This window comes from Ochotona princeps, chromosome 5 (assembly GCF_030435755.1).
Source record: "Ochotona princeps isolate mOchPri1 chromosome 5, mOchPri1.hap1, whole genome shotgun sequence".
NCBI classification, from domain to species: domain Eukaryota; kingdom Metazoa; phylum Chordata; class Mammalia; order Lagomorpha; family Ochotonidae; genus Ochotona; species Ochotona princeps.
Window position 1 is genome coordinate 58,045,170 of NC_080836.1, and position 15,529 is coordinate 58,060,698.

The window sequence follows — 15,529 nt, forward strand, 5'->3', positions numbered from 1 at the left end:
TTCTAATGAAAATAGATATATTTGAAAAAATACAAAGAATACAAATACTCCAGTTATCTGTTAAGTAAATACATTTTGCATGCCTTAGGATGTCTAGTGAACATCTCTGATATCTAATTTAGTTTAGAAATGGGTGGTAGGGGGCCCGGCGGCGTGGCCTAGCAGCTAAAGTCCTCGCCTTGAACGCCCCAGGATCCCATATGGGCGCTGGTTCTAATCCCGGCAGCTCCACTTCCCATCCAGCTCCCTGCTTGTGGTCTGGGAAAGCAGTCGAGGACGGCCCAATGCATTGGGACACTGCACCCGCGTGGGAGACCCAGAAGAGGTTCCAGGTTCCCGGCTTTGGATCAGCAGCACCGGCCCGTTGCGGCTCACTTGGGGAGTGAATCATTGGATGGAAGATCTTCCTCTCTGTCTCTCCTCCTCTGTGTATATCTGGCTGTAATAAAATGAATAAATCTTTAAAAAAAAAAGAAATGGGTGGTAGGGAATCAACAGTAGCAGACTGCAAGTGTAAAAATGTATTATGGGAATTACTTGTACTCTGCGGCAAAGGAATGATCAGCATGAGCCATCAGCTGAGCAGCTCAGCAGCTAGGCTGCCTCAAAGGACAGGACAGCCGTCCCGTCATCCACAAATAGCTACCACATGTGGGGAAGGATCAAACTGCTTGTATTTGACCCAGCCCTGCTCTGATAGCCCTTTTTGGAATCCAGATTTTGGATTGGAACTTGAAAAGAGTAGAAGACTTTAATAGGGTGCTACTATAATTTCAGGGATCAATCTTATTTATAAAAGGTTAAAGTAATGGTAATTATTTAGACAGAAGAGATAATTTTGTTCAAAAGACTAATCTGAAGACTCCTCAAGTTCAAGTCAAAGATGGGGGAATGAAACATGCACACATATAGAGATGGAGCTAACTAAGCCCAATCATGGTTCCCGAGTTAGAGGAACTGGGCACATTCACTCACACATGCAGACAAACCAATTGTGACCAAGCAGATCCTATCGAAGGACCAAAGGCAGGCGAGTCACATTCTGAGAGTGCTTGTACATTATCATGAGTGGGTGGGTGGCTGTGTGTATGTAGCAGGAGTAGTGGTGGTCTTCTATGTTAATTTTGTTTTCAAGGAAAGGAAACCATAAAAGGAATTTAGTATCCTCCAGGATACTTATCTTAATTGATTCTAAGATTCTTTAAGGCCAACTCTTCAGAAATAGCAGCAGCTAGAAACACAGGTATATTGCAGAATATTGCAGCAAAGATCGAGAATCTAGGTTGGCTGATAATATGAAGGCAACACGTCCTTGACAGCTGTATGCAGTTCAAGAGAAGCAGGAAGTGGGACAGGGGAATGTGTTATGCAGTCAGGGACCAGGAACGTGACTCATGGTATGATTTTCCATATTGTTTCCAGGATTTTCTGAGAGGATGAATGAGGGATAAAATTCTTGGGATGATGCCTGGAGCCTAGGGTGCTAGACAGGGATGTGACATTACATGGGGATATTAGGCACCCAGGGCGACAGAACCTCTGGGATTGGAGCTGCCCATACATGTTCTGTCTCAATTTAAAACACATTTTTACATCCCAGTTAAATAATTGTATTCAATTATAAGCTAATGATGCTAACTTAATCTAGAATTTAAATTCAGATAATCTAAGACCAAAATGCATAACATTGCATAACATTGTATAACCTGAATGTTTGCATATCATTAAACACAAAAGAATGCAGAAAATCAGCAAAAAAAGTACATCTTTACAGCGGATTTTTCAACAAGCAATGTTTTTAAGAAATACAAATTCCTCACTCTGTTAAGAGCACTGTATGGTTCATTCTCTCTATTCATCCAAACCCATCCATTTTTTTTTTCCGTTTACCTGGAACTGAGGCTTCATCTCATTCCATTTTTGTCGTAGGTCTAGAATGGTCTGGAGGCTCCCTCCAAGGTCAAGTGCAGAAGTGGGCATAAGTGCCTCCTCAAGGAGCTTTAGGTTGTGGGCAGTCTGGAATAAAGAGTGGGCAGTTATGCATGCATTGCCATTGATCCCAAAAGTCAACATGTTACAAGCATCCTAGCAAAGGCACTGAGGGCCATCCAACATTTCAAGAAGATGCTACCAATCTGAGCTCATGGTTCTAACTCACTGAAGAATAAAGCCACAAGTCCTTGATTTTCCTTACTGTTTATTATTATTATGATCTTGATACATTCACATTAATATGCAACCAACACCATCTTCCGTTTCCAGAATTTTCTTACAAACTCAAACAGAAACACTGGACCCATTAAACAGCAATCCCCATTGTCTCTAGTATCTATGAATTTGACTATATGGACCTTATTTTAGGAAAGTCACATAATATTTTCCTTTCCTTGGCTAACTTATTTTATTGGGTATGTTTTTAAGATTCATTCATGTAGCAAGTATCAGAATTTCATTCCTTTGGAAGGCTAAATAATATTCCATTTTATATCCCATTCCCTTATAGTTTTTGTCCTAATTATCTTGTGAGTGATACATAACCATTATATATTTATTAGATGCAATGTAATGTTTTGTATTTATACTGCCTGATTATTAAATTAGCAATATTTGTCATCTTATTCTATTCTTGATGCTCAAAACCTTCTTTTCTAGCTATTTTTAGATACACAACACATTCTTGTTAACTCTAGTCATGCTATTCCTCAAGGAAACGTTAGAACCTGTTCCTCCTGTTTAATTGTACCATCATGCCCATCCACCAAACTCGCCTCAAACCTTCTGACCCTCTGTTCTCATCAGCATCTCATAAGCATTACTCTAAACTTCTATGAGATCTTCCTGCTCAGATCCCACATGATTGAGCTTATGTAGTATTTGCATTATGAGTGAAAATCATGACCATAAGATATGAAAGCCATAGAAGAAACTACACATGGGAAGCACTTCGGGCCATTGATCTTGGATATTTCGGATATGACTCCAAAACTACAAGATACAAAATTAAAACTTGACAACTGGGATTATATCCAACTCAATTGCTTCTGCACAAAGGAAACAACCTTTTTACAGAACAGAGAGCTAAACAAACTATAAGAATGGAGAAAATGTTTATAAGCTGCACATTTGACAAGGGGTTCATTTCCTTAACTCATAAGCCTGGATTCATTGTTGTGGCATGCCAGCTTGCAATGCCGGCATCCCACATGGACACCTCTCATGTCCTGGCTGCTACACTTTCAGTCAAGCTCCCTAATAATGTCTGGGTTCTTGACATCTCAGTGGGAGACCCAGATAAAGCTCCTGGCCCCTGGCTTTGTCCTTGTCTAGGACTGGCTATCCTGGCCATCTGGGGAGTGAACCAGAGGATGGAAGATCTTTCTGTCTCCTTGTTTCCCCTATCCTTTGTGACTCTGAGTTTAAAATGAACAAATGACTTTGAAAAACAATTTATAAGGATTTCAACAGAATGGCAAGGCAAACAAATACAACTAAAAGCAGGCAAAAACTTAAATTTATATTTCTCACAAGACATACAGTTCTCAATAGATACAAGTATAGGAAACAATGCTCAACAGCCCTTACCTTTTTAAGCTTCTCCTTAAATGCCCCCCACTGCTGTTTCAAAGGCTTACTTTCAGCGGCTTTCCGTTGCCACGCCATCCGATGGTGACTAAGCTCTTCTCTTCTTGCCTTTTGGTTTCCGATAGTGTTGTCCATAATGTTTATTTCCTGTTTCATGTTTAATATCTCATTCTCTTTTGCCTGTCAAATTAATAATCCATACAATGACTTTTCTTCCTAAACAATACAATAATTTTGCATATACCCATTTTAGGAGACATAGACGTCATCATGACCAAAGAAGAACATTGTTCTGATATCTAGGCAGGTCTAAATTCCTTGTACACAGGCAGAGTTAGATTCGCAGCACCTACTTCCCATACTGGGACATTCTATCCTGAGTTGTGTTTGAATTCCCATCTAGGGTCTGGTCATATCTTCTGGTTGGAAGGTGATTTAATGAATACTAGGATTTAGAAAGTTTGAAGATTCTTTTTGAGTGCATAAATTTTGAAGTCTTTTCTACAGTTTAACATACTTGGTAGTATATATATATATTAGAATCTCAGTATAAAGAAACAGGCAGAATCAATTGTTCTAGGACAATTTTACCCTTAAACTGCAAATAAGTTGTATTTTATGATTAATTTGAATTTTTCTTGCTTTTCCTCAAACTCCTCCATTTATGACAATTGAATTATGAGTTTGTTTCTTCAGGCACTCTGTTGAGTACCAGACGCACAATAGCTAAACTCAGAAGTGTCATGCCTCAACTTTCATATATTCTGTCTTACTGGTTAGAAAGCCTTTAAACAATGGTTTTAAGCAACGAAAATTCAATGGAGATAAAATAGACTGAAATAACATAGTGGTAAAGTGCTTCATATCTGTAAAAAACATTTTTTATAATTAGAGGATATGAAAAATTATATTTTGATGGCTATCCTTCTCAGCAAGTTCTCAAATTTCTAAGAGTTCTATAACTTTAATGACAGCTAATGAAAGCTATAAGTGTAACATGGGGGTATTTTAGATATTTGATACCCTATTTCAACTTATTTGAAATATTTTTGTACATTCATATTTTAGTTAGGTCTAGACTAGACATCACAAAGCATCTGACTTATTCCCAAAACAGAACAAAATTGTAAAGCTAGTAATAAAATGATACATTCTACAATTGGGATTAACAAGATTTAATGAATTATGAAACACATCCAATTAATACACCAGAACTCACCTCAAATCACGTATTTCATCTTTTCTAAAGTTACTTTTGACATATTAAGGAACTATTACCCAAAATAAAATATACTACGAAACAACACAAACTTGGAAACTGCAGTATGCTAATGACAACTGCACGAAGGATAGGGCAGTCAGAGCAATGTCCACAAAATGGACAGCCACAGCAGGATTTGTTGATGTTCAGCTAGCAAGCACTAAGAAAAGTGATCATGTATTTGGCAGACTGAAGCATTGTAGCCACTCTGAAAGATTAAAGAATTTGCCTGAAGTCTAGTTAGTAAGCACAATATTCATTTACTTCTGCATAAAGCATGGAAAATTTGGCCTGATCCAATCTAAATGGGCCACTAAACTATCCATTTTCCACTTAGATTCATGCACAGTGGATGATTTTCTGATGTCTTTCCAGGTACCTTGACAACACAAAATCTATATAGCAAACAGCGTGTATTACCACCCTAAGTTAATAAACTGACACTTTATCAGGGACGTCTGCCAGAAGCATACTAGAATCACTGTCTCTAATCTTGATGATTTTTCAACAAAATGAAAAAAAACTTTAAATTTCAAACTTGAAAATAGGAGCTGTGGCAACCGAACCAAGAGTGGAACACTCAGGTGCACATGCCAGCTGGCCTCGTCCTTCCTAACAAACTCATTACTCATTACTGCGTTCCCACAGAATGTTCAAAAGCCTGATGGTCGCCAAAATATGCAGAGAACACAAATTGCTCTATCAACAATTCACATCTCAGATGTCACTAAACCAACAAAGCTAAGTCTCAGGTGGGCTTTAATTATAGTCTATCAGAAGGGACTGATACATGACATCAAAAATGACCTAGAGTTAAGGTGACCATGTTTTGATATTGAGCTGAAAGACCACCAAAGTATAGTAACAGAACACACATGATTCTTACTTAGATGTAGATACACAGTATGATTTTCAGTGGGTTCCTGATACAGATATTTAAAAACTGAAAATCAAGCCTGGTATGGTAGCCTAGTGGCTAAAATCTTTGCCTTGCATGCACCTGGATCACATATATGGGCGCCAGTTCATATCCTGGATGCTCCCTGCTTATGGCCTGGGAGACAGTAAAGGACAGCTCGAAGCCTTGGGACCCTGCACCCACGTGGGAGACCCAGAAGAAGCTCCTGGCTGCTGGCTTCGTATTGGCTCAGCTCTGGCCATTGTGGCCACTTGGGGAGTGAACCATCAGATGGAAAATCTTTCTTTCTGTGTCGCCTTCTCTCTGTAAATCTGACTTTCCAATAAAAATAAAGTTTTTAAAAAACTCTGGAAATCTTCTTGCATACTCTTAAACATCCTGCATGAGTAATAGTACTTGCAGGAGTGCTGGAGTTGTGGCAGAGCACTGCTTCTGCTTAGAATAACTAGAAAAGCCAGAGCAGCAGTGAAAGCAGCCATTTGAAGGATGCATACACACAAACTAGAGAGACTAAGGCCCTGGGGTGGGGAAAAAAACGGAGAGGCATTTCCTGAATCAGTGCACTGAGAGGAGGCTCATAACTAGGCTTCCCTGAAGAGGCAGGCAACTCACAGATGACCTTCTAAGGTTAGTGGCAATATCATGGGCTACATGCAGCAATGGGTTAAAAATACTAAGAAAAAAAAGTCTCCATACAGCAGAATGGAGCTTTTTCACTAACCTCCTAAAACAATGATCTGAGTTAGGCACCTGTCAGAGATAGAGACCGAAGAGGAAGGACAAAAACCCCCAGATGAAAACTCAGAGAGCCCAAGGTAAACAGAGCTGATTGAGACCTACTTGACCGTTTTCTGGCTGGCTTATCTCCAACCTGCACCTCCTTGGAGAAAGAAGGCTGCTCTTTTCTAAAAGATAGCACCATCTAGGGCCCTCTCCAACTCTTTTTTTTTTTTTATAGACAAAAGCCCAGCATTTTATCATATTCACTAGTTCTGTCCAAAGACAGGACTCTGTATCTAGAAATCATGAGAAAACAGACAATAGAAACAGTTCCCTCTCCAAATGCTGAAAAGCACTTTAAACACCTGCAAGTAAGTATGTTTGCAGAAAGTGTAGGAAAGATGTAGGAAAGAGGACAAGACAAGGAATTTTATCAGCAGCTAAAAGCTAATGAAGAAAAAGCCAACTGAAAATTTAAGAAATGCAAAATGAAATTTCTGCATTACAGTAACAAGGAGGACAGAACAAAAATGCAATTCTGTAAACCTTTCACCTCTCTAATAAAGGTACAAACTGTATAGTCAAGAGATAAAAGATTCTTAAATAAAAATGTTAAGCAATAGATAGTAGATGACAGATAGACAACTTTGTGTTTTAAATGTTCCAATGAAAAATAACTTGATTTTTTATAGTAAAGCATCAGTGTAATATACAAACATGAGTAAAATGATTAATAAATTTTACCTGATGCTTAAGAATAAAAGTAGGCAAATTAAAAGTGTTCAATATGTATTGTGCTTAAGAATGGCCTCCAAATAACAAAAGGCTAAACAAAGAAAATAAAGAAATAGTTATAGGTGGTTAGGACTTAACTCCTCCAAACGAATTCAGGTTCCAGACAGACTAACCACTTCCCAGGGTACCAAGGAAATTGCAAATACCAGTTACCTTTTATGATCTACACTGGCTAAGAGGGACAGAAAATTAGAAAAAGGATAAAGCTTTCAAATGATTTCTAAAAGGGGAGAAAGGATGGTTATGTACTTAACATATTGGCTAATTTCATGTTGAAAACCAGTGCAATAAACTTATAAAACACTTTGTAAGCATTTTGCAGAGAACGGTTTTATCAGTAGGAGTCAACCTGACCAAATACACTTATATAACTGGATACCAGGTAGGTAGAAATGCCCTGAGCAACTTACTGGCAAAAGCCTCCAATTACGAATTTTGAAAGATTCTGAAGTGGTAGTTGAATTAAATTACTACTGGGAGCATACTTGATTGTTTAAAACACTGGTTATTCAGTAGATTGCTTCATGCATTGGAATATCAATCTTCCCATTAGGCAGATTTACTGAAGAATTAATTGCCGCCACAGAGGACCTGCTTTGTCAAATCTACAGAATTAAACCCAGGGGAGCTTAACAAAATATCTAACCCAAATTAATTTAAGAAAATTGAATCATGGGTGAAGACCAACACAACAAAATTAAATGATAATAAATATAACGATTAACATTGCATGAAAAATGTGAGTAGCTGACACACATGGAATATGGGGGATACCTGGTTAGAAAGAAGTGGCAATAAAAAGGCAATGTAAGTTTCACTCACTTATTAGCTTAACATGAACCAGCTAGGTGAAAATATTGCTAAAAGTCCTAACCTAACCCGAGATTGGTGTTGTGGCACAGTGAGTAAGTCACGGCATTTGACACTAGCATTCCATATTTGACTACTAATTCAAGTTCTAGCTGTTCTATTAATGTGCCTTGGAAAATGCTGGATGATGGCACAAATGCGTGGACCCCTGCCACCCTAATAGGAGACCAGAGCAGTGTTCCAGGCTTCTGGCTTCAGGCTGTACTACTCCAGCCATTGCAGATATTTGAGGAATTCATGAAACAGTGGATGAAAGATCCCTCTTTTTCTTTTTCTCTGCCTCACGCTCCTTCATCCTCTTCCTCTCATACTTTGTATTTAAAATATATATTTTTTTACAATTTTAGCTATGTCTTATGAAAGATTTTGATAAACCATGTAAAATTCTGATAATGTGATGAAACAGGATGGAGACAAAAATTAGGCTGCCTCATAAAAAAAATGGAGATTTGTATGTGCTTAGCTACAGAAAAGACTCACACTACACAGAGCAACTCGTTTGAGTACTGGGAGGCATTGCATGTATAAGAGAAATCAAATAAATATGTTTTCATGTCCCTGAGTAGCTTGTTAGGACTAGATAAGACGACAGATTTACTTAACAAAAGAAAATTTCCTAGGAGACCGCATGATTATGTTAGCAAGCTAATCCTCTGTCTGTAAGCATTGGTATCCTATTTAGGGGCCAGTTCATGTCCTGGCTGCACCACTTCTGATTTAGCTCTCTGCTTAAGGTCTGCAATAGCATGGGAGGATAGCCTAAGGCCGTGGGGCCCTGCATCCACACAGCTGGCCAAAAAGAAGCTCCCTGCTACCAGCTCCAGGCTTCAGATCAGATCAGATCAGCTCCGGCAGTTGCTAGTGGATGGAAGATCTCTCCCTCTGTCTATCTCTCCTCCTCTCTAGAAATCTGTTTTCAAACTTTAACAAAAATCTTTTAAAAAAATTTCTAGTACCCGGTATTTCCCAACAACAATATGACCAGTTCACTAGGAAGATACTTGAGGTATAACAAAAAAGCAGATTCACCATCTTTTAAAAAAATCTACAGGATAAATTTGTATGTGTCAGAAGATATGACAATTTTTGGACATTTTGCAGGATATATGTTACAAGGTGTTTTAAGCCACTGGAAAGTTTCCAAAGACCTTGTTCCTGTTTTCAATTCAGAACTCTTAAGTGGACTTTGAGGACTGTGTAATAACAACAATTTTGTGTTTGAATTATGGCTATTGTTTCTACTTAACAGTGAAAATAGCCTTCATGTTATAAGCCAAGCAGGATGTGACCTGCTAGTTAGCATACAAAAGCCGGCCCTAAGCACTGGGCTAGGTTAAATGAAATTAAAATGAACTTCTTAAGCCAACTACCAATTAATACAGTTGACTTTTGAATTTATAGCTGTGACTTTGATGGTTAATCCTTGCAGAAGCTGAGATTCATTTAAAGTCATTCTCACCATACTTATTAAGTTAAGGAACTCAAGCCCTAGGTCTTGGGTGAAAAAGCTCTTCTTTAAAAATAGCTGCCACTGCTTTTCAGACCAGTTCTTTGCTTTAACATCATCCTCTTCCTTTTGAGGCGTTTCAGTCTGATAAAACTCCTTTAGGCTCTGAAACTGTTCCTCCACCTGAACAAGTAAAGAAAACGAGAGTTAAAAACACAAAACATTTTTAAAGGAAAAACAATGCTAAATCTCAATAAAAGGCCTATATAAAATTCACTCAAAAATACATTCTCAGAATTCTCTACATAACTACTGAACACTATCAACTTATTCAAAAGACATAAAAATCTATTTAGACTATTGACAGGATTACCACTGAGTAGTAAACTGAGCTGATAAGTTTATTATCCATAGGAACAACTTACTATTCTTATCATATTTATGTATTACATGTTGCAATTTGGAACATTTATGTTAAAGAACAATAGTTCCATTTAAAGCTCAGAGTTACCATTCAAAAGCTACAGATGAGGGTACTTCAAAAATTTTATGGAAAATGAGACTCAAAGATATATCTATGTGTATAGAAAAGCATCTAAAAATTTATAAATGGGTATTCAAAAAGTTTGTGGAAATGTGTATTATTGAATAAAACTGCATGGATTTCAAAACTGTTCAACTGTTCATAAATTGCATTTACTTTTACAGGATCAAGAAATGCAATTTATAAAGCAATATAAGTCAATGAAAGACTATTTGCAACTTACACAATTTATTCCTAATAAATGATAAATCCAAGTGAGTATAAATACTAATTTTCTTCATAAATAATATTAAACTGCCCCCATGAGCTTATAATTCTATTTTCTCCCTTTATTTCCAATGCAAGTAGTACTAGGTTATTTTAATCCTTGAGGAGAGTTAATACAAAATCAAGTAAGTCAGTAAAACTACACATTAACGCATAATTAGGTGATATAGATATGCTATAAATCATTTGACACAAACGGTTATGCAGTTTGGACACTTTAATGGCTGATACGGCAAGACTCAGTTCCTAATGGCCAAAAGTACTCTAAACAGACAGACTTTGTCAGCAATAATTATCAAACTTCAAAATTTTAATATCATTCTTTCTAAAATGTATTAACATGAAGAGAACAGATGTCAAGTGTTCCACAGTTACAGTTCTAAGAAGTTTATATCATTCTTAATTCAGATAAACTTCACAGGAGAGTCTGCAAGCCACCTTCCGCAGCACTTCTCTTCTCATTTCCATATTCCATTTATTCAGGCCTCTGTTGTGCTGAGTTTTGGCTTCTCAGAGCCAGGATGAGCTTCCTCGGTTTCCTTCTCCTGTTTATCCTTCTTGAACAGGCCATCTGCTCCACAGGAGCCTCTTAAAATTTCCTAGCAAGAACTAATAATGTGATGGTGATTTGTTCTAGTGACTAAAATGCTAACCAAGATGCCTGCGGTGCACTTGGAATGCCTCGGTTCAGACTCTGGCTCCTGATTTTTAGCTACCTGCTCATGCAGACCCTAGCAGGCAGAGGTGATTGTACTACAGTTTGGGCTGCTGTCACTCACATGGGAGCTTTGCACTGAGTCTCTGGTTTCTAGCTTCTACCTAGCTCAGCCCTTGCTGTGGCAATGAATAGAAATGCATGCTCTTTCTCTCTAATAACTAATGAAATTTTAGGGAATGAAAACAATTCACCACTTACTTCTCTAAGAAATAGTTCTATGAGAAAAAGCAGCATAAAAAAATACTATACCACAGCGAGTACTATGCACACAGTGCATGGGCATATGATTGGAACTACAGATGGAGACAGGCGGGAGGATTTCCACAGGAAATGATGCGTATCCTGTGGCTTGAAGGCCTGCCTATGGGAGAGGGAGTTGAATAGGACTCCAGAGGAACAGGAGTAGCAGTGTAAAGGCATTAAGGTGAAAATCTTGGCTGATTCAGGGTACCATAAATGACTACTGTGGGTGAAGTGCAGGTTGCACAAGCTGAGTAGTAGCAAAAAAAATGTTAGTGGGATAATTGTGCAGGATTAAGGCTGGTCAGCAGACTTCACTGTGCTTTTTACTGTAATTAGCATGATTGTGACGCATAGTCATTAGTCTGAAGAGATTGATAGCTCCCCTGAGGAGTTAGAAGCTCATGACAATCATCAGGACTTCAAAAGGGTCATGTTCCACAGTCTGGATGTCAGTGGGCAGGCAGTTATCTGCAAGTTTTACATCTTAAAAGGAAAATCCATACACTTTAATTCACCTTTCTTTTCCAACTCTTTGAAAAGCTTCCTCACATGCAAATGAGAATGATGTCACTATAAGAACTCATTTGAATCTGGCCTAGTGTATTCAGAGAATTAAACTTTCATATTTTATTCATTTCTGTTAAAAGTTCATTGTCACCTGCTTCACTTACTACAAGTATAAAATTATTTGGATTTCAACAGGTAACATGAAGATTGGCATTAAACTTAGCCCTTTGTTTGCCACACACGCACCCACAACAGAACAGTGAAAGGGAGAATTAGGAGAAGCACAGGCAGAAGATGCTGTAGCTAAATGACGTCAGAAATGACAACCTGCACCAAGAAAGTGATGGTGTAGACACAGAGGAAGGGAAGCTCAGAAGTAGTTCAAGTTTGTTCAATAGACAAAAATAGGAAAACCAAAAAGGGAGGGAACTGGTGATCAAAATTTAGCTTTGATGTTTATTAACTATTTGTTCTTATGTACCTCCATTTTCAAAGAACCTGTCTCTCATTTGTAAACTAAGAATACTACTGTATGAAACAGATATGAAGATTAAATGGGGAACTGGTGATGTGGTACTGTGAGCTAAGTCCCAGCTTGGGATAGCCACACTACACATTCACATGCTGGTTCAAGTCGTGGCTCCTCTGCTTCCGGCTCAGTTCTCTAGCAGTGCACCTGAGAAGAAACAAATGATGGCTCAAGTATTTGAGTTCCTGCATCTCTTGTGGAGTTCCACAGAATGTTAAGAAAGCCTGGCCAACCAAGGCTGTTTCAGGCACTTGGGAAGTAAACCAGAGCATGGAGTCAATCTCTCTCTCTCTCTGTCTCTCTCTCTCTCCACACTTGCTCTCTCCAGCTTTCAAATACATCAACAAAGGCTTTCTGGAGAAAAAAATGCAAAAAATCATTAGATTACATCAGGGGTGAGAAGTGCTTGTTCTTGGCATAGAATAATTGTTCTCTGAGGGGCTGATTTTAAGAGACATTAAAGCATTTTGCAGAACTTCCAAAAAGATGGTACGGCCACTAACTCAATGGCAAATACAGAAATAAAAGCATGTCCATTTAAGGAGTAGATGCTAGTTGTGTTTTGTTGACTTCAAGGAATCTACAGGAGAAATAACTAACTAAAAGCACTGGTTTGCAGCTCGGAGAGTTTGGATTGAGGAATCAAGTTTGGGTTTCAGATTAAAACTACAGAAGTGGCATAATTTTTTTATCAGGAAAGTGGGTAAAATGCACAAAACAGAAGACACAAATCAGATCTATTCTCTTTGTACTTCTATAATCCAGAAAGAAGAAATTAGGAGGCCTGCACTTGAAATACTCAAAAAGAGGCAAGCCTATAGACACAGAAGGTAAATGAATGCTTGCCTGAGACTGAAAGTTTGAAGCAATACAGACAGTAGTAATACAGTAGGTAAGTTTTATGCTATGTAAACCACACCTCAATAAATTTGTTTGCCTAAAAAAAAAATTGGAGTAGGCAGTTGGACTAAGTAAGAGCTGCAGAAATGGGGCCCAGTATGATAGTCTAGCAGCTAAATCCTTGCCTTCAATGTGCCAGGATCCCCTATGGGCATCGGTTGGTGTCCTGGATGCTCCATTTCCCATCCAACTCTCGTCTTATGGCCTAGGAAAGCAGAATAGGATTCCCCAAAGCTTTGGGACCCTGTACCCACATGAGAGACCTGAAGGAAACTCCTGGCTTTGGTTTAGCTCAGCTCCGACCATTGCCACCATGAGGAGAGTGAACCAGTAGATGGAGGGTCTTTCTCTCTCCTTCTCCCTGTATATCTGCCTTTCCAGTAAAAAGAAATCTTTTTTTTTAATTGTAGAGATAAACCAAGATAAAGACTGAACATTTATCATTGCATTTATTAATAAGCAGATGGCAAAGAAGCCACAAAAAAGGCAAATCTGAAAAATCAGAGGATAATTGCTGGAGCTAAATTCCACAGGATGTAACAGCAGAAAAACAGGGTGGGACTAATATGTGATTAACGTTGGGTAGGAGTAAGAACTTCACTTTATGAGAGCCAGTCAGGGGGGATGAATTTATCAATCAGTTTGGAGGCAGAAAGAAGTCAAGGCAGTAGTTACATATTTTTTCCCAGTTGTGTATGAAGTAAGGGACGTTGGCTGAGATTTGGGGATGGAAAGTTGGATGAGATGTTTGAGGATAACTAATAAATTGAGCCAATTAGGGAACATATGGGGAACCCAGCTGAAGCAGAGACCATACACAGTAGCAGCACCAGTCAGCACAAATGGCACTTTCCACAGCAGTGTCTGGAAGCTTGGACAAAGCTGAGCAAACAGAGGGTTGGACTGATTGAATATCAGGAATTGGCAGAATTAGTAGGGGAAAGGCAGGGAGCTGAGAGGATGGAGAGAGAAACGGAAATGAGAAACAACCATCCGGTGCAGGGAGAGAGAATGCTGGAGGGAAGGGGGCGATGCAGAGCCTGGGAGCATCACCACAGTTAGGACGAAGACTCTGCCAGGCAGGAAGACAGATTTGCTGAAAGCATGTTAGCCAAAGGACGTCAAGTTCCTCTGAGTGAACAGTTTGCCAAGTGGAGGCTCCAGTCCTCGAGGCCAGAGCGGGCCAGTAAAATGGGTGCTTAAAGCAACTCCAAGTGGGCATATATCTGCTAATGTACGTGTGGAAAGCAGGCATTCTGTGGCTTTTCTACCATTATAAATCCTGAACAAAAATTTTCATCCATGGGAGAATTTCAGTGGTTGCAATATCCCTCTGGAACTATGAAAATTGAGGGGCAAGAAGTTAAAGGGAGTCAGAAATGCCAAGTGGTCAAGTAAAGAATCACAAAGCAGGCAGTGGTTACCCGAGGTTTCCAAGGATGGGGCCTGGGCTTCCTCCACAGTGGTAAGGATTCAGAATATTTTGAATCAGATCAGACAGAAAGCATGTTCACAGGCAGGATGGCAAGGTCAGTGGGGGCTGAGAAATGGAGTTTCATTGCATTATCTAACTTCGGTTAACTTTAATGGTCCTTGCTGACTCTCCCTCCAGTAGGCTAGTACCTGTCTCCCTCAACAGGAAAAGTGGTGCATTTACATGGAGATCTGAGCCCAGGGCTAAATGAGGCAGGTCCTGAAAACTTTTCTATTAGTGCCACCTTCAAGAAACTGTGACCTTTGAGAGATGGAATCCTCTGGTAGAAATCTGTCCAATAAAACCTCAGAAGTGCTGAGAAGTAACTTGGTAAAAGACATCAAACAAGACAGATGGTAAACTAAACCTAATAACCTGTAATTTGCAGATCTGTATAGCCTGTATTTTATTTTATTTTTAAAGATTTATTTACTTTTATTGGAAATTCAGATTTACAGAGAGGAGAAGAGACAGAGAGAAAGATCTTCCATCTGCTGATTCACTCCCCAGGTGGCCACAATGGGGTCCCAAGGCTTTGGGGAATCCTCTACTGCTTTCCCAGGCCACAAGCAGAGAGCTGGATGGCAAGTGGGGCAGCCAGGGCATGAACTGGCGCCCATATGGGATACTGGTGCATGCAAGGTGAGGACTTGTAGCCACTAGGCGATCATGCTGGGCCCAGATCTCTATGTCTTAAATGAACCACATTAGTGGCTCAACTCAATTCATGGTTTAGAAAGTCCCTTATCAAAT

At 39.1% G+C, this 15,529-nt stretch overlaps 1 protein-coding gene across 1 annotated transcript in view; it reads right to left on the minus strand.

The window, feature by feature from the left end:
* CCDC141 (coiled-coil domain containing 141) overlaps positions 1–15,529 on the minus strand; it is a 196,047-nt gene that overhangs the window by 38,332 nt on the left and 142,186 nt on the right. Inside the window, exons 15-17 of the mRNA XM_058664685.1 lie at positions 9,607–9,777; positions 3,583–3,762; positions 1,891–2,016 (exon numbers count right to left, since the gene is read on the minus strand). Of these exons, the coding sequence (XP_058520668.1) occupies positions 1,891–2,016; positions 3,583–3,762; positions 9,607–9,777 (477 nt within the window). The remainder of the gene's footprint in view (positions 1–1,890; positions 2,017–3,582; positions 3,763–9,606; positions 9,778–15,529) is intronic.